The sequence below is a fragment of the Anabrus simplex genome, chromosome 2, assembly GCF_040414725.1.
Source record: "Anabrus simplex isolate iqAnaSimp1 chromosome 2, ASM4041472v1, whole genome shotgun sequence".
Classification (NCBI taxonomy): Eukaryota; Metazoa; Arthropoda; class Insecta; order Orthoptera; family Tettigoniidae; genus Anabrus; species Anabrus simplex.
The window spans coordinates 1,471,428-1,491,001 of record NC_090266.1 but is presented as its reverse complement, the minus strand read 5'-3'; the positions used below and the strand labels follow the sequence as shown (position 1 = coordinate 1,491,001).

The 19,574-nt window shown below is 39.2% G+C and overlaps 1 protein-coding gene across 1 annotated transcript in view; it reads left to right on the top strand.

The window, feature by feature from the left end:
• Positions 1-19,574, top strand: part of yata (N-terminal kinase-like protein yata) — an 882,319-nt gene that overhangs the window by 281,393 nt on the left and 581,352 nt on the right. Inside the window, exon 8 of the mRNA XM_067140315.2 lies at positions 13,510-13,607. Within this exon, the coding sequence (XP_066996416.2) occupies positions 13,510-13,607 (98 nt within the window). The remainder of the gene's footprint in view (positions 1-13,509; positions 13,608-19,574) is intronic.

Below are 19,574 nucleotides of genomic sequence, written 5' to 3'. Positions count from 1 at the left end.
TCATGCTAGTTCGATTCATTAAATTTGGGGCTTAAATGCAAAATGTTAAATATATCGAAAACGGTGCACCGTAGAGCAAAACGGACAAACTTTTTCTGCCTAATACCTCGGTTCGCAGTATGAGGAACAAGAAAAACATAGTCTAATGATGAGATCAACGGTTCGGTTCCTACTTAGGCCCTTTGGCATTCACTCTGTTTTAGCTTGTATTGAAGCGAGTCTTCGTAACATGATCAGGTTTAGCTATGGTAGAGAGTATAACGTGCCGTGCAGGTTCGATTCATTAAATTAGGGGCTTAAATGCAAAATGTTAAATATCTCGAAAACGGACAAAATTTTTCCGCCTAATACGTAGGTTCGTAGTATCAGGAACAAGAAAAAACATAGTCTAATGATGAGATCAACGGTTCGATTCCTACTTAAGCCCTTTGGCATTCGCAGCTATCTATTTCCACAAGATGGTGGCTGCTCTTATGAGAAACAAGATGCCTTGAGACGTCCTAGGGATGCTTACGCAAGATGGCAGACACAAAATGGTGACTATACATAGCTCCTTATGAGACGGCCTAGGGGTGCTCGCACAAGATGGCGGCTACTCTTATGAAGAAAGCTAGCTTAGAGGCTACTGCGCAAGATAACAGCTGCTGTTATGCATGTGGTGGAGGGCAATTTGAAATTCTATGTGCTTAATCAACAGAGCACCCTGCTGCCCTCTTTAGCTGAAATGTGGTGGTGGATAATTTGAAAAATTCTTTTGACAGCTATCATCTTTAAAAACAATGGCGACTATACATAGGCTGTTAAGGTCTTATCATTCTCCTCCTCCTCCTCCTTCTCTACCTCCTCCTCCGCCTCTTATGTCAAGGCATAGCTTTATATCGAACAAGTTTAAACCTGCATCGCGAAGGCAAGCGTGTGCAGCGATAACATTATTGTGCATGTTTAGACTTTCGAAACATAAGAAGAGTAGAATCAAACGCTGTACTCGATACGACATGTGATCAGAACATTGATTGATGCGTTCAGAAAAACAAAATAAGTGATCAAGACTAGAATCGAACAATGTACTCAGTACATCATGTGTTTAGAATATGTCAGGGGATACGCTTGTTCTAAGAAGATCAGATTGAAACATAACAAGACTAGAATAGAACACTGTAATCGATGTTGTTAACTTCAACATGTGATCAGAACATTGATTGATGTGTTCAGAACAAAAAATAAGTGATCATGACTAGAATCGAACACTGTACTCGATACAACATGTGATCAGAACATTGATCGATGTGTTCAGAACACGAAATAAGTGATCAAGACTAGAATCGAACACTGTACTCAATACAACATGTGTTTAGAACATGTTAGGGGGTACCCTTGTTCTAAGAAGATCAGAATGAAACATAACAAGACTAGAATCGAACACTGTAATCGATGTTGTTAACCTCAACATATGATCAGAACATTGTTTGATGTGTTCAACACACTGTACCCATACTGCGCAGCTAACTCGCTCGGTAAACGATATAGCCAAAGTATAACTTCAAATTATTTACCTTCCATCATTCGTCTTGTGTGTAAAAATCAGTCGAACAAGTTATCGCATAAACATGGCTGAAAAAAAATCGTGATAGGGCAAGACCATCTACAATAATATCAGACCTTAATACAAAAACAACATGGCCGACGCATCGGTTCCATGTAAACACGCCTGTGATACATAAACATAACCTTTTGATTATCGTATTGAGTTGCTAAGCTGTCAATGATAACGAACAGAACACTTTACTTTGGGTAATAGACCAATACTATCTAGAAATACCCTAAATTAAGATAAGCAGTATGTGGATAATTCAAAATATAAATATTTTCTGTAAACTAGTATGGTAAAGAAAATAGGTAATTTAGGACTACATTCTAAAATAACAGTCCTGGGGGAATATTTTATGCGTTTCAATTCAGTCAATTAATTAATCCATCACTAATGATCCGAATTTAGGGCTGTCGTCCAAGTGGCAGATTACGTATCAATTTTCTACCTAGTCTTTTCTTAAGTGATTTCAAAGAAGTTGGAAATTATTCTAATTGGTGTAGATATAGTAAGGGGCACCCTTGTCAAATTATTCCAGACCATAATTCTTCTTCCTATAAATCAGTACTTGTTTTAGAAATACATTAATTTGAATGGCATTGCTATTACCATACGCTTTTAAATATAATAGCCTACCTCGTTCAAGAAATTTGTTAGAAACGAAACCTTGTCGCGAATTTCAATTCTCTCATAACAATGATTCTGATAATGATCCACCAAACTGCTACATCTGTTTCACTTCAGATAATCAATAGGAGAATCAATTTGAAATTTTCTGGTAGCGTATGCATTTTCGTATAATGCACTTTAACACCGAAATCGTTGGCAACGTAAATACGTACTGTAAGTGACAGTATATCAGTTGATACCTTGTCCTCTTATTTAACAAAGAGAATGTAATCTTCATTCACAGATAAAATAAATAGCTTTATCACTTTTTATAACCTCACTTTTAAAATCCTCAAAAGGTATAGTAATTGAGAAATGTACTAGGATTGGCACCAACACAGAGTTTTGCTCTTATCCGAAAAAAAGCACAGCTCATTAAGTACACGGAACACATCCTCTCTATTGACAAATTTATCCTAGAATGTTTTAATGCACCCTAATGAACTACTTGTAACTACGAAATCGTCACGATGCATTAAGTACACTTGATCTGAATGTAAGTGCATCTGCTGTAAGGTGAATTACATCCAGGCATGCAATACAATCGACACGTCCTAATATATCAAAACAGTTTTTAAACCAAATTTCAATAAAAACATCACTACACTAACGTTTCTTAATCAAACCAAACCAACAGAAAGAACTAAACTGATGCTTCGCACATACTCATGTTTACATTTGAACAAACCGATCGGGACGCCATTTTAGCTAATATCGATAGCTGCATTAAGGTCTGATATATTGTAGTTGGTCTTGGATAGGGTATGGAACCCAGGGGTTACATCTTATCAGAAGGGCAAAAAGGATGAAAGGACTCTTCCTCCTCCTTACCGCACATTCCTTGAAGGGCTAATTGGCTGAAGGGCTAATGGGCTAAAGGGCTAATGGGCTAAAGGCCTAAAGGAGCAACAACCTCGTCGATCGCTATCAGCAAGAACGCTTGTACTTTGTTAAGTGTAGAAAATTAATCTTTATTTGTAAATGGTTTCATGTTCAGAACAAGGAATGGAAAATCCCCGAGGTGCGATGAGTTACGTTTTTCGAACTAGTGTTTGGAACACTGAACTTTTCAAGATGATAGCAGAGAGTTTAGCAATGTTCTGTTGTTGGATTTTAAATTCCGTGCTACAACATGCATAAGGTTGTAGCCTTGAGGTTTACCGCCGTAAAGATGGCAAGAGTGAGGTTAACAATGTTCTGTTGTTGGATTTTAAATTCCGCGCTACAACATGCATAAGGTGGCAGCCTTGAGGTTTACCGCCGTAAAGATGGCAAGAGTGAGGTTAACAATGTTCTGCTGTTGGATTTTAAATTCCGCGCTATAACATGCATAAGGTGGTAGCCTTGAGGTTTACCGCCGTAAAGATGGCAGCAGTGAGGTTAGCGACGCTCTATTGTCCTTCAAAGTGAGGTTAGGGTTCGTCAAGAAGACAGCTGTCAAAAAAGCACGTGGCTATATTTACCAAACAAGAGCACGTAGCTGTGACGTCACGGTCACGTAGTATGTTGCCTCAGCATGTAAAGTTCAATGTCTACACCTACGTAGTTAACACTCTGCTATGTTCACAAGATTTTTTACACATAACTATTCTTTATGCTTTAAGTTCATGCACATAGGCTATGCTAAGATAGCAGTACAAACACATGCGAACTTTGTACATTCTAATGGAATAAGTTTAGTACTGTGTGCGTCATGGATACATGATGTGTGCACGCATTTAATCTTGACTATACGTAATGCTGCTGCTTTGTTTACAAGATTTTTATACATTGCTATTCTTTATGCTTTAAGTTCGTGCACGCACAAGCGATACTCGTACGCTCTAGCAGGAGAAGTTTAGTACGATATTCGATACATACATTATCGATAGGTGATGTGTACACGCTTTAGAACATAGCTCATTTTTATGCTTTAAGTTCATGCACATGGGTTAGGGATACACAAAAGCGATTGCTACATGCTCTAGCGGAAGAAGTCTAGTACGATAGTCGATGCATGTAAAATCGATAGGTTATGCTAAGATAGCAGCACACTTACACGATTTTAGCACAATCTAGTAGGAAAAGTTTAGTATGATAGTCGTTTCGTGCAAAATCATTAGGTAATGTAAAAACGCTTTGAAACAAGGCTATTCTTTGTACTTTAAGTTCATGTGTATGAGTTATGCTAAGATAGCAGCACAACCTAGCGGAAGAAGTTTTGTACGAGAGTCGATACATGCAAAGTCGATAGGTAATGTGTACACGCTTTGAAACATGGCTATTCTTTGTACCTTAAAGTCATACGTATAGGTTATGCTAAGATAGCAGCACAATCTGGCGGAAGAAGTTCAGGGTGATCTGTACACGCTTTGAAACAAGGCTATTCTTTGTACTTTAAGTTCATGCGTCTTAGTTATGCTTGCGATAGTCGATGCATGTAAAATCGATAGGTTATGCTAAGATAGCAGCACACTTACACGATTTTAGCACAATCTAGTGGAAGAAGTTTAGTACGAGAGTCGATGCTTGCAAAATCATTAGGTAATGTGTACACGCTTTGAAACAAGGCTATTCTTTGTACTTTAAGTTCATGCGTCTTAGTTATGCTAAGATAGCAGCACAATCTACCTGAAGAAGTTCTGCACGAGAGTCGATACATGCAAAATCGATAGTTGATGCGTACACGCTTTAAAACATGACTATTCATTGTACTTTAAGTTCATGGGTATAGGTTATGCTAAGATAGCAGCACAATCTAGTGGAAGAAATTTAGTACGAGATTCGATGAATGCAAAATCAATAAGTAATGTGTACACGGTTTGAAACATGGCTATTCTTCGTACTTTAAGTTCATGTGTATAAGTTATGCTAAGATAGCAGCACAACCTAGCGGAAGAAGTTTAGTACGATATTTGTTGCATGCAAAGTCGTTAGGTAATGTGTACACGCTTTGAAACATGGCTATTCTTTGTACCTTAAGGTCATGCGTATAGGTTACGCTAAGATAGCAGCACAATCTAGCGGAAGAAGTTTAGTACGAGAGTCGATGCTTGCAAAATCGATAGGTAATGTGTACACGTTTTGAGACATAGCTCTTCTTTGTTCTTTAAGTTCATGCGTCTTAGTTATGCTGAGATAGCAGCACAATCTACCTGAAGAAGTTTTGCACGAGAGTCGATACATGCAAAATCGATAGTTGATGCATACACGCTTTAAAACATGACTATTCATTGTACTTTAAGTTCATGGGTATAGGTTATGCTAAGATAGCAGCACAATCTAGCGGAAGAAATTTAGTACGAGATTCGATGAATGCAAAATCAATAAGTAATGTGTACACGCTTTGAAACATGGCTATTCTTCGTACTTTAAGTTCATGTGTATAAGTTATGCTAAGATAGCAGCACAACCTAGCGGAAGAAGTTTAGTACAATATTTGTTGCATGCGAAGTCGATAGGTAATGTGTACACGCTTTGAAACATGGCTATTCTTTGTACCTTAAGTTCACGCGTATAGGTTATGCTAAGATAGCAGCACAATCTAGCGGAAGAAGTTTAGTACGAGAGTCGATGTGTGCAAAATCGATAGGTGATGTGTACACGCTTTGAAACATGGCTATTCATTGTACTTTAATTTTATGGGTATAGGTTATGCTAAGATAGCAGCACGATCTAGCGGATGAAGTTTAGTTCGATGGTCGATGCATGTAAAATCGATAGGTCATGTGTACACGCTTTGAAACATAGCAATTCATACTGCTGCTCTGTTCCCAAGACTTTTAAGCATAGCTAACCCTAATACTGCTCTTAACGACGTCGAGCTAAGGATTGATTACGTGACCGTGACGTCACAGCCACGTGCTCTTGTTTGGTAAGTATAGCCACGTGCTTTTTTGACAACTGTCTTCTTGACGAACCCTAACCTCACTTTGAAGGACAATATAGCGTCGCTAACCTCACTGCTGCGATCTTTACGGCGGTAAACCTCAAGGCTACCACCTTATGCATGTTATAGCGCGGAATTTAAAATCCAACAGCAGAACATTGTTAACCTCACTCTTGCCATCTTTACGGCGGTAAACCTCAAGGCTGCCACCTTATGCATGTTGTAGCGCGGAATTTAAAATCCAACAACAGAACATTGTTAACCTCACTCTTGCCATCTTTACGGCGGTAAACCTCAAGGCTACCACCTTATGCATGTTGTAGCGCGGAATTTAAAATCCAACAACAGAACATTGCTAAACTCTCTGCTATCATCTTGAAAAGTTCAGTGTTCCAAACACTAGTTCGAAAAACGTAACTCATCGCACCTCGGGGGTTTTCCATTCCTTGTTCTGAACATGAAACCATTTACAAATAAAGATTAATTTTCTACACTTAACAAAGTACAAGCGTTCTTGCTGATAGCGATCGACGAGGTTGTTGCTCCTTTAGCCCTTTAGCCCATTAGCCCTTTAGCCCATTAGCCCATTAGCCCTTCAGCCAATTAGCCCTTCAAGGAATGTGCGGTAAGGAGGAGGAAGAGTCCTTTCATCCTTTTTGCCCTTCTGATAAGATGTAACCCCTGGGTTCCATACCCTATCACGATTTTTTTTCAGCCATGTTTATGCGATAACTTGTTCGACTGATTTTTACACACAAGACGAATGATGGAAGGTAAATAATTTGAAGTTATACTTTGGCTATATCGTTTACCGAGCGAGTTAGCTGCGCAGTATGGGTACAGTGTGTTGAACACATCAAACAATGTTCTGATCATATGTTGAGGTTAACAACATCGATAACAGTGTTCGATTCTAGTCTTGTTATGTTTCATTCTGATCTTCTTAGAACAAGGGTACCCCCTAACATGTTCTAAACACATGTTGTATTGAGTACAGTGTTCGATTCTAGTCTTGATCACTTATTTCGTGTTCTGAACACATCGATCAATGTTCTGATCACATGTTGTATCGAGTACAGTGTTCGATTCTAGTCATGACCACTTATTTTGTGTTCTGAACACATCAATCAATGTTCTGATCACATGTTGAAGTTAACAACATCGATTACAGTGTTCTATTCTAGTCTTGTTATGTTTCAATCTGATCTTAGAACAAGCGTATCCCCTGACATATTCTAAACACATGATGTATTGAGTACATTGTTCGATTCTAGTCTTGATCACTTATTTTGTTTTTCTGAACGCATCAATCAATGTTCTGATCACATGTCGTATCGAGTACAGCGTTTGATTCTACTCTTCTTATGTTTCGAAAGTCTAAACATGCACAATAATGTTATCGCTGCACACGCTTGCCTTCGCGATGCAGGTTTAAACTTGTTCGATATAAAGCTATGCCTTGACATAAGAGGCGGAGGAGGAGGTAGAGAAGGAGGAGGAGGAGGAGGAGGAGGAGGAGGAGGAGGAGGAGGAGGAGGAGAATGATAAGACCTTAACAGCCTATGTATAGTCGCCATTGTTTTTAAAGATGATAGCTGTCAAAAGAATTTTTCAAATTATCCACCACCACATTTCAGCTAAAGAGGGCAGCAGGGTGCTCTGTTGATTAAGCACATAGAATTTCAAATTGCCCTCCACCACATGCATAACAGCAGCTGTTATCTTGCGCAGTAGCCTCTAAGCTAGCTTTCTTCATAAGAGTAGCCGCCATCTTGTGCGAGCACCCCTAGGCCGTCTCATAAGGAGCTATGTATAGTCACCATTTTGTGTCTGCCATCTTGCGTAAGCATCCCTAGGACGTCTCAAGGCATCTTGTTTCTCATAAGAGCAGCCACCATCTTGTGGAAATAGATAGCTGCGAATGCCAAAGGGCTTAAGTAGGAATCGAACCGTTGATCTCATCATTAGACTATGTTTTTTCTTGTTCCTGATACTACGAACCTACGTATTAGGCGGAAAAATTTTGTCCGTTTTCGAGATATTTAACATTTTGCATTTAAGCCCCAAATTTAATGAATCGAACCTGCACGGCACGTTATACTCTCTACCATAGCTAAACCTGATCATGTTACGAAGACTCGCTTCAATACAAGCTAAAACAGAGTGAATGCCAAAGGGCCTAAGTAGGAACCGAACCGTTGATCTCATCATTAGACTATGTTTTTCTTGTTCCTCATACTGCGAACCGAGGTATTAGGCAGAAAAATTTTGTCCGTTTTGCTCTACGGTGCACCGTTTTCGATATATTTAACATTTTGCATTTAAGCCCCAAATTTAATGAATCGAACTAGCATGACACGTTAGCCTCTAAGCTAAGAGTAGCAACTATCTTGCGCAAGCACCCTTAAAGCGTCTCATAAGGAGTTATGTATAGCTGCCATCTTGTGTCCGCCATCTTGCGCAAGCATCCTTAGGGCGTCGCAAGCCATCTTGTCCAAGGACCCTTAAGCCGTCCCATAAGATCAGCCGCTATCTTGCGCAAGCATCCCTAGGGTATCTCATAAGGAGCCATGTATAACTGCCATCTTGCGCAAGCATCCCAAGGGCGTCTCATAAGAACCTGTGTATAGCAGCCATCTTGCGTAAGCACCCTTAAGGAGTCATGTATAGCCGCCATCTTATGCAATTAGCGTCGAGAGAGGGCTGCTGTAGAATTTTTTTTTTAAATTATCCGCCACCACATTTCAAAGGTATCTAGCTAAAGATGGCAGCACTGCGGATGACAGGTGACGAATTTACATCTACTACGATAAAGAGGGCAGCACGGTGCTCTCTGTATTAAAGATGGCGGATGACAGCTGTCAAAAAAGCACATGGCTATGTTTACCAAACAAGAGCACGTGGAATTTGCCGCCATCACATTTCAAACTAAAGAGGGCAGCACTATGCTCTGTTGATTAAAGATGGCGGATGGTAGCTGTCGAAAAAGCACGTGAGTTTGTTTCCAAACAAGAGCACGTGGAATTTTTCAATTTGCCGCCACCACATTTCAAAGGTATCTAGCTAAAGATGTCAGCACGGTGCTCTCTTGATTAAAGATGGCGGATGATAGCTAACAGAACTTTTCAAATTGTCCGCTACTACGTGCTTAAGGTAGTAGCCATAAAGAGGGCAGCACGGTGTTCTGTGGATTAAAGATGGCGGATGACAGGTGATGAAATTGTCCGCATGATAGTAGCACAGTGCTCTGTTGATTAAAGATGGCGGATGACAGCTGCACGTGGCTTTGTTTCCAAACAAGAGCACGTGGAATTTACCACCACCACATTTCAAACTAAAGAGGGCAGCACTGTGCTCTATAGATTAAAGATGGCAGATGACAGCTGTCAAAAAAGCACGTGAGTTTGTTTTCAAACAAGAGCATGTGGAATTTTTCAATTTGCCGCCACCACATAGAGGGCAGCACTGTTCTCTCTGGATTAAAGATGGCTGCTTGTCGAAAAGCATTTTTCAAATTATCCGCCACCACATTTCAAAGGTAAGTAGCTAAAGAGGGCAGCACTGTACTCTATAGATTAAAGATGGCGGATGACAGCTATCAAAAAAGCACGTAGCTGTCAAAAAGCACGTGGATTTGTTTATCTCGAGCTAGTGAGGTTAAGTTGGTAGCACTAAGGTTTAGGCCCGTCAAGATGGCAGCACTGCCGATGACAGGTGACGAAAGAGGGCAGCACGGTGCTCTGTAGTTTAAAGATGGCGGATGACAGCTGTCAAAAAAGCACGTGGCTGTCAAAAAGCACGTGGCTTTGTTTATCTCGCGCTAGTTAGGTTAAGTTGGTACTACTGAGGTTTAGGCCCGTCAAGATGGTAGTACTGAGGTTAGCGATGCGTTGTTGTCTGTCAAAAAGCACGTGGCTTTGTTTACAAATCTGTCAAAAAGCACGTGGCTGTCAAAAAAAACACGTGGCTTTGTTTACCTCATGCTAGTTAGGTTAAGTTGGTACCACTAAGGTTTAGGCCCGTCAAGATGGTAGTACTGAGGTTTGCGATGCGTTGTTGTTGATGAGAGCTGTCAAAAAGCACGTGGCTTTGTTTACAAATCTGTCAAAAAGCATGTGGCTTTGTTTACCTCGCGCTAGTTAGGTTAAGTTGGCACTACTGAGGTTTAGGCCCATCAAGATGGCAGTACTGAGGTTAGCGATGCGTTGTTGTCGATGACAGCTGTCAAAAAGCACGTGGCTTTGTTTACAAATTCAAATTTCCCGCGGGAGGTGGAGGAGACCTCTGGGAGGCCTCTGGCTGAGGTGGAGGTGGAGGAGGCATCTGGGAGGCCTCTGGCTGAGGTGGAGGTGGAGGTGGCCACTGGGAGCCTGAGGTGGAGGTGGCCGCCGAACCCGTGTATTATACTACTGCAAGGTAATATCTATCAACTCAATGATGTATTTCCATGTAACCACCTCTAGGTGCATGGATGTTTCGTTATGATGATTGTTATCAGATTCTCCTTAATTTAATTTTCACCAAGAACTGATGATGACTCCATGGGAGTCGAAACTGGTCTTCTTATAATTTAATAAATTGTTGCAATGTGTTGAATGGTGGAACATCCCTCAAACTCTACATTATTGGTAAAACGTCAACACGGAAATGAAGATCATAACTTACGTTAGCCACTGTTTTCCGTGTTGCACAATTCTTCAGCAACCTACACTGCCATGCCATGTGCAGACACTTACACAAATTAAAGTGAAACATATACAAAATTCCCTACTACAAATTCTTATTATAATATTATGTTTTTTACATTATAAATAAAATTACATGATTTTTATGACATAAATATTACGAACTATATTACGAAAATTTCCTAACCTAAAAATTTTGGGATCGTACATTTGTACAGTTACAGCCCTTCTAAGGCAGACCCTCCAATGAGGGTGGGCGGCATCTGCCATGTGTAGTTAACTGCGTGTAATTGTGGTGGAGGATAGTGTTATGTGTGGTGTGTGAGTTGCAGGGATGTTGGGTACAGCACAAACACCCAGCCTCTGGGCCATTGGAATTAACCAATGAAGGTTAAAATCCCCGACCCGGCCGGGAATCGAACCTGGGACGCTCTGAACCGAAGGCCAGTACGCTGACCATTTAGCCAACGAGTCGGACACTAAACTAATGGTGCGGTAGTTTTCACACCTGTCAGCACCGGCTTTCTTGGGAATAGGTATGACAACATTCTGCCGAAAATCGGATGGCACTTCTCCTGTCTCATACATCTTACACGCTAAATGGAATAACCTTGCCATGCTGGTTTCTCCTAAGGCAGTCAGTAATTAAGAGGGAATGTCATCAATACCAGGTGCCTTGTCCCTCTTTAGGTCGCTCACAGCTTTCTCAAGCTCTGACCTCAAAATTGGGTCTCCCATTTCATCAGCGTCAACAGCCTCTTCATGTTCCAGAACTAAATTATCTACATCTTTACCTTGATACAACTGTTGGATATGTTCCTGCCATCTTTCTGCTTTGTCTTCATTCCCTAGAAGTGACTTTCCATCTGAGCCCTTAATATTTATACACCTAGATTTCCTTTCTCCGAAGGTTTCCTTGATTTTCCTGTATGCATCATCTACCTTTCCCAGGACCATACAACCTTATGACATCCTTGCACTTCTCCTTCAGCCATTCTTCCTTAACTATATTGCACTTTCTATCCACTTCATTCTTTAATCGCCTGTATTCTTTACTGCCCTCTTAATTTCTAGCATTCTTGTATTTTCGTCGTTCATCAATCAGGTCTAGTATCTCCTGAGTTATCGACTGATTCTTAGTCGATCTTTTCTTCCTTCCTAACATTCCTTCAGCAGTGCTACTGACTTCATTTTTCATGACTATCCACTCTTCCTCTATTGTGTTTCCTTCAGCCTTTTCATTTAGTCCTTGTGCAACATGTTCCTTGAGCAATCCCTCACACTCTTTTCTTTCAACTTTTCTAGATCCCATCTCCTTGCATTCCTTCCTTTTTTCAATTTCTTCAACTTCAGATGGCATTTCATGACCAACAAGTTGTGGTGAGAGTCCACGTCTGTTCCTGGGAAAGTTTTGCAATCCAACACCTGGTTTCTGAATCTCTGCCTAATCATAATGAAGTCTATTTGATACATTCCAATGTCTCCAGGTCTCGTCCACGTATACAGCCGTCGTTTGTGGTGTTTGAACCAAGTATTGGCAAGGACTAAATTATGATCAGTGCAGAATTCAACCAGCCGACTTCCTCTTTCGTTCCTTTGTCCCAATCTGAATTCTCCTACTGTATTACCTTCTCTTCCTTAGCCTACCACTGCATTCCAGTCTCCCATCACAATTAGATTCTTGTCACATTTTACATATTGTATTAAATCTGCTATCTCATCATATATTCTTTTGATTTCCTCATCATCCGCTGAACTAGTAGGCGTATAGACCTGCACTATTGTGGTGGGCATTGGTTTGGTGTCTATCTTAAGGACAATCATTCTTTCACTATGCTGGTCGTAGTAGCTTACCCGCTGCCCTATTTTCTTATTCATTATTAAACCAACTCATGCATTTCCCCTGTTTGATTTTGTGTTGATAATTCGGTAGTCGCCTGACCAAAAATCCTGTTCTTCCTGCCAATGTACTTCACGTATACCAGCTACATGTAACTTTAATCTATCCATCTCTCTTTTCAGATTCTGTGACCTTCTACAACGATTCAAACTTCTGACATTCTATGCTCCAACTCGCAGAATGTCAGTATCCATCTTCCTAATGATTGCCCCCTCTTGTGTAGTCCCCACCGGGAGATCCGAATGGGGGACTAGTTTACCTCCGGAATATTTTACCTGGGAGGAAGCCATCATCAGTACATCATTCAGACAGAGAGAGCTGCATGTCCTCGGGATTTAGTTACGGATGTAGATTCTCCTTGCTTTCAGCCGTGTAGCAGTATCAACACAGCTAAGCCATGTTGAGTATTATTACAAGGCCGTATCAGTCAATCATCTAGACTGCCACCCTTGCAACTTGCGAAAGGCTGGTACCCCCCTTTCAATGAACCATTGTTGTGCCTGCGGCTCGGCTATCTGCTTCATTGGGACACGCAAGCCTCCCCACTGTGGCAAGGTCAGATGGTTCGCAGGGGAGGCCATTAAACTTACTGAAACTTAAAGTACCTGTACTTGGTATCAAAGTTATAACATGTTATAACCCTCATGTACAACGTTCTCAGATTTATTCTCAGGAGATTTTGGAGATTGTTTTCCATTGCACTTTTAGTATGATATCATCGTACTGCACTGTTTCAAGTATAATTGTGTGAATAGATGTGATTTCTTATGTTAATATGCTGATTTTTCTTCTTTCCTAGGACATTTACAAGCAGCTGTAGTCAACGAGCAAATATTTCCCCAAATAGCTAATGGTTTTATGGATACCAATCCTACCATAAGAGAGCAAACTGTCAAGGTATGAAAAGCTTAGAATTTTAAATTCTAGACTAAGAGCTAACTCTGTCTACTTTGTACTGTAATGTTAAATGCTTCAGCTTTATATTTTTCTGACCCAACTTCCTGTGTTAATATCGTTTGTGTAGTTTGAGGGTAAGTTTGCAAGTTTGTCCTCCCAGTTTTAGTTTTCTGTTAGCAGGTACTATTAATCGCTTTCCATGTTAAAGGATTCTTCATGAGCTTCTGTGAGTAAAGAGAAGTCTCAACCTGTAACCTGTATATATTATGGTCGCATCTGCCTCTTTTAATTATTATATATATATATTTTTTTAATATTTGAATATAGGCCTTTGCTGGCAAGAAGTATTTACAGTGCACTATGTCTTCTGATGTGGGCTAGAATAAAATTGTTACTTTCATTGATCTTTCTCAGTCTTATACTTGGCTTTGACAATATGAAAGTGGCTGAGGTATGAGTGACGCTAGTAATGCCATTCTGTATGCAGCCAGTCCTTGCTATGAATGGTGTGAAGATAATACCAATATAATGGTCCGTTATTGGACATTATAAATTTTCCAGCTAACTCATTCTTGGTTGCCTGTGTTTTGCCCTCATGTGCTAAGTTGGGCTCATCAGTTGGTACTTAGCACACTTACCAAGATGCAAGGCTAGTGCATACCATGGTATTATCAATTTACTCATTCAGGACAAATATTTCATGTTCCCTATGGGAATCAACATTTATATCATCTGATGGCCAGGCGGGCATCAATTTTTGGAAGTGAGATATAGTCTCCCATAGTGCATTGGCACTGCTGGTTGCTTCAAGTAGCCTATGCAGTTGCCTCCACGGTATGCACTAGCCTTGCGTCTAGGTAGGTGTGCTAAGTACCAACTGATGAGCCCAACTGAGCACACGAGGGTGAAATGCAGGCAACCAAGAATGAGTTAGCTGGAAAATTTATAATGTCCAATAACGGACCATTATATTGGTATTATAAATTTAGTCATTCAGGACAAATATTTCATGTTCCCAATGGGAATCAACATCTATATCATCATGGTGTGAAGATGTCGCTCATAGTGTCGGTTGGTGCACGCATTTCAGTAGGCTTGGCAGACTGATGTGCAATAGCAACTTCTGGCTCAGTGAGGAAAGCAACGGGAAACTACCTCACTCCTTATTTCCCTAGTACGCCTCTTCAGTCACACCTAGGCCATCTATGACAGCTAATCGTGAACCTGTTGAAGATCCAACCAGTCTTCAGGCTGAATACCCAACATACATATTTGAATATGTCACATACTTAGTACACCCATAGGTCATTGTTATATACTGAGCTTTTCAGTTATTTGAGAAAACACGTGAGGCAGTACAGAAAACAACCATATCTGATGAATAAGAAAACGTATTGATTTTTTCTCATTGGAATAGTGATCTTCCTGCATTTATTGATATTGAAGGGAAGTTCGCAAATTTTGCTCCGTTCTGTCAGCATATTTAAATCAGATTGGAGTTCTAAACAGTCATGTCCACTTGAACTCGATTAATGTACTCTAATATCATCAGCAAATAATAATAATAATTTAGAGGACCTTGTTTTACTAGGAATGTTGTTTACAGATAGGAGAAACAGCAAGGGACCTAATAGAGCCTTGTGGAACTCCTTGATTTTACAACGACATTTTAAGTGTCTAATACCTTACAAACTAACTTTTGTGCTGCGAGTAATTAGACCAGAAGAGATATCAAGAGATGGATCTAAATCATAACCTGTTAATTTACTAATTAAACAATCATGATCTACTTTGTCGAAAGCCTTTTAGATGTCTGTATAAATAATATGTACTTGGGAACAAATTTCAAACTCATTAGATACATACTGTACAAAGTTACATTAATTGACTGCTGTAGATTTCTTCTGAATAAAGCCATGGTGATTACATGGGATAGTTAATTTAACATGATTAAAAATATGAACATATTAAATACTTTCAAATATTTTTGTTGGAGAGGATGGAATCGGAATTGGTCTGTAATTATTAATAAACTGTTTCATCCCAGATTTATACTTTGGTGTGATTTTTTTTTTTTTTTTTTTCATTGTTTTGGAAAAGTAGAACTATCTAAGATAAGATTAAATAATGTGTGGAGATGTTCACTTAGTATTTCCCTTCAACCCTTAAATATGTAAGGAGGTACCTTTTACGTTTCAAATTCATTATAGCTCTATCTATGGCTTTGGCCAGTATGAATTTAACATAATAATAAATTGTATTGTGCACAATGTGCACAATTTGCATATTCCATCAAGTAAATTACAACTTATTCAAGCAGAACTTTCTTCAGAACAAAATTGATTCAGAGAGACTATTCTCTTCTTGCACTTCATAACGTGATATGTATCACACTGTTCATTGCACAACACACATACACACTCCCGGCTGGCCCGGTGGTAGGATTTCTTTTCACAGATACGGTGGTGAAAGCTGTGTATTGTGCAACCTTACCAATTAGTAAACCAAACATTCAAAAGAAAAGCACAAACATCAAGAAGAAAACAAGCATAATACTTACCGAAAGGCAGTAGCATAAAATATGAAGCGTGGAGGGCAAAGGCGAGAATAAAAAGGCCAGGGTCTTACATAACTTTGACAGGTTGCCACGTAAATATTGCTAGCTACTAAATGACACACCAGATAAATTTGAAATGAAGAAAATTTACTAAGCAAATGTAATTTGAAAATGGTATAAAATAAGAACAATAAAAATATATATATATTTCTTTTTCTAAAATTTAAAAATGCAATCAAACTAGATGAGAAAAACAGTATTTTAAAATAAAGTTGAAATTAAGGAGAAATGAAGCTCACATTAACATAGGCTTCCGCCGAAATTAAGGTTTGAAAATTCATTAATAACTCATTACCTTACGTGCAGAAAATAATATTATTTAAAAATTGGTTGCAACCGATATGCGGGCCCGCGATATAAAATCACTTTAAAATTGAAATTTGCTACACTACTAAAATACTAAATTACAAGATGCACACAAGGACACACGAAAAAGAAGAAAATTTAGTGGCTCCAACCGTGAATAAACATTACTCCAAAGAAACGAGCTAGCTGAAAACACAATAAAATAATAGCGCACAGCAACCCCAACAAAATGAAGTATATTAAAGGAAATTTACAATTAACGGTGCGCTCATAAAAAATAATAAAGAACACTCCAGCACCCAACAGAAGCTACCCGTTACCAACGCGAAGCCAAGATCCCATAATAATCATCAAAGCCACCCAAAATATTAACGTATCTTCAGATTAGATAAGAAGGGATGACATGACATAATAAAGACAAAAGCAAGGAACACAAACAATGGGAAAAAAGATAATAAGACAACGAAAGAAAACTCCCATTATTAAACTTAATTTTGACCAGCAAATTTCAATTTTAAGATTTTAAGTTATTAAAATAATAATAATAATAATTATTATTATTTATCCAAGAGGTGATAGTACCAGTTTACATTAGCCTTACTTAATCAATTCACCAGCGGTTTACATACTTTAGAACAGAGGGGGCCGTGGAATGCGCTACGATGCGAATATGAGGTGTCATTAATTAAGGCCCGTAACAATGCGATAATAATCACGTACAGATAACCAGCCACGAAGGCAATAGGACAAAATCAGACAGCAAAAACCACCAACCAGGAAAAAATTAAGGGAGAAAACATGCACCGAAATGAATTACAAAAAAAAATAAAAGTAATAATAATAATAATAATAATAATAATAATAATAAGATACATCATCATTATGAACATCAAGAAAAACAGTTGGCAAAAATGCACACCGACAAAAACGTAAGATAAAATCACTTACACAAAATATCACCTCATAGATGCATAACTAGCGATCCCGAGCTCCCTACATTACATTAAATTTTCAGTTCAAATATATATCAAATTTTGCTTACAAGGTTACACTATACCAAAATTGTCGTTTATAATGTTGCTCATGTCCACGATGAAATTACTCACACTAGTGCCTGGACGAACGGGATCCCTTCAGTAAATTATAATTTTCAGTACTTACTTGGAGTTAAGCTATCCAACTTACGAGACACTTGAAACTTTTCATACCGATAACGGTTAACTCACTGCACCAAGTTTACATGTTACATTAAGAAAATATTAAGGTTGGAGCACACTGGATAACTTTCAAAAAATAACAGGGCCTAGCCCTAACATCATAGTTTAACCGCCGGAGTCCGGCTCCATAGTAATTGCTTTCCCTTCTTGCCAGGCCGTCCGCTTGGGAGCTTCACACAACACAGCCATCTTGAAGAGTCGCGGCAAGCAGACTACTGTAGACTACTGAGCTCACACCGAGCCAGGCGAGTAGCCAGTCCCATAATTCAGTGCGTGCACCGCGAAGGTGCGCATAAGTTACAAAATGATAATTCAGCGCATCAGATCGTCCAGTCAAATGCCTGACAATAATGGATAAATAACTTGAATTAAATTGGTCTGGTAACTTCCACAGTTAGGAAAACGTTCCAACAATGGCCGATAATACAGATAACGGCTGGATACACAAGTCGACATGACAGATGAATAAATAAATACTCTTAGATGCTTTGATGTAATAATTCAGTTATGTCCAGTAAATATTAGTTCCCATTTTCACATTACAGTTCTCCCCTCCTGAAGCCAGAACACAGGGGAGGCGCAAGTCCAAAACAATGGATAGCATGCCAATGGTATAATTTCAATGTCCAAACAAATCTTCATACGCTGGATACAGGAAGAGACACACCAAAATTTTTTTTTTTTTTTTCAGTTTCAAATAACAAGGAATGGTCTTACTTGGTTGCAGGAATGTTGATCTTCACACAATACTAGCAGACAAACATGCTGAGTGTGAACAGAATGGGATGCAACGGGGCCAGCGTCTCATCACGCACCACACAAGTTGACAGTACATGACACAGAGTAGGATTATCATACCAGTACAGAGCGTAGTAGGCAACCATAGCTATCACACACATTAGATCTCCGATCAGCAGATGCATGGGTGCTCGCGCTCGCAAATAACTGGAACACCACACACAGGAGCAGAAAGAGAGGGTCCAAGTGTACATAGCAGACCATAATAAACGGAAATGATTCAACCACTAATGTTGGGGACCACAAAATTTTTCCAACTAGGTTTCCAGGACACCTTAGTAATATTTCATTATGTTTGGAGGAGTTACACAAGTTCCACATGTCCAAATTTACCAGCGATAATAGCTCCAATTTTGCACCCGAGTTAAACACATAAGTAACACCGTTAACGTCATTATACCAGACCACATATTTTGTATCGGCATTTGAAGAATTACCAAAATAACGAGGTTATTTTACATTCTTTTGTTGACTAGTAAGCAAACATACACAAATTTTTGAATTACCAATTCATGAGTTATAGTATTACCCATCCAACCTTTGAATAAGACTTACATATTAAGAAAAGTGAAAAATAACTCAACTGAAATATTCCAAGACTTCAATATACTAGTATCGAGACTAATCACAAGAGATCAGAAATGTAATTTTGAATATTTAAGGTGGCTCATGGAATCCAGTGGCAAGTTACAGCAGTTTTAGTCCCAACAAGTTAAGTAAAATTCAATAGACTCAACAATTTGATAGGTCGAAGACCATTATAGTTTACACATTCTTTTACATGTAATACTAGCATTCTTCCACACATCACATAGTTCCACAGGACAGTACAGATACCAGAAAGATCGTTAAGACCAAGAGCAGGAAAGATAAATGATCAGGGTGTACAGGGAGGTAACAGAGCAAAAAGATATTACTAAATGGAGGCAGCAGAGCACATACTGACAAACCATGTACAGAAAACAGGTAGCCCAGAACATGAAGATTAGGAAAACAGGAGACACAGAGGCAGAAACTTTCACAATAAAC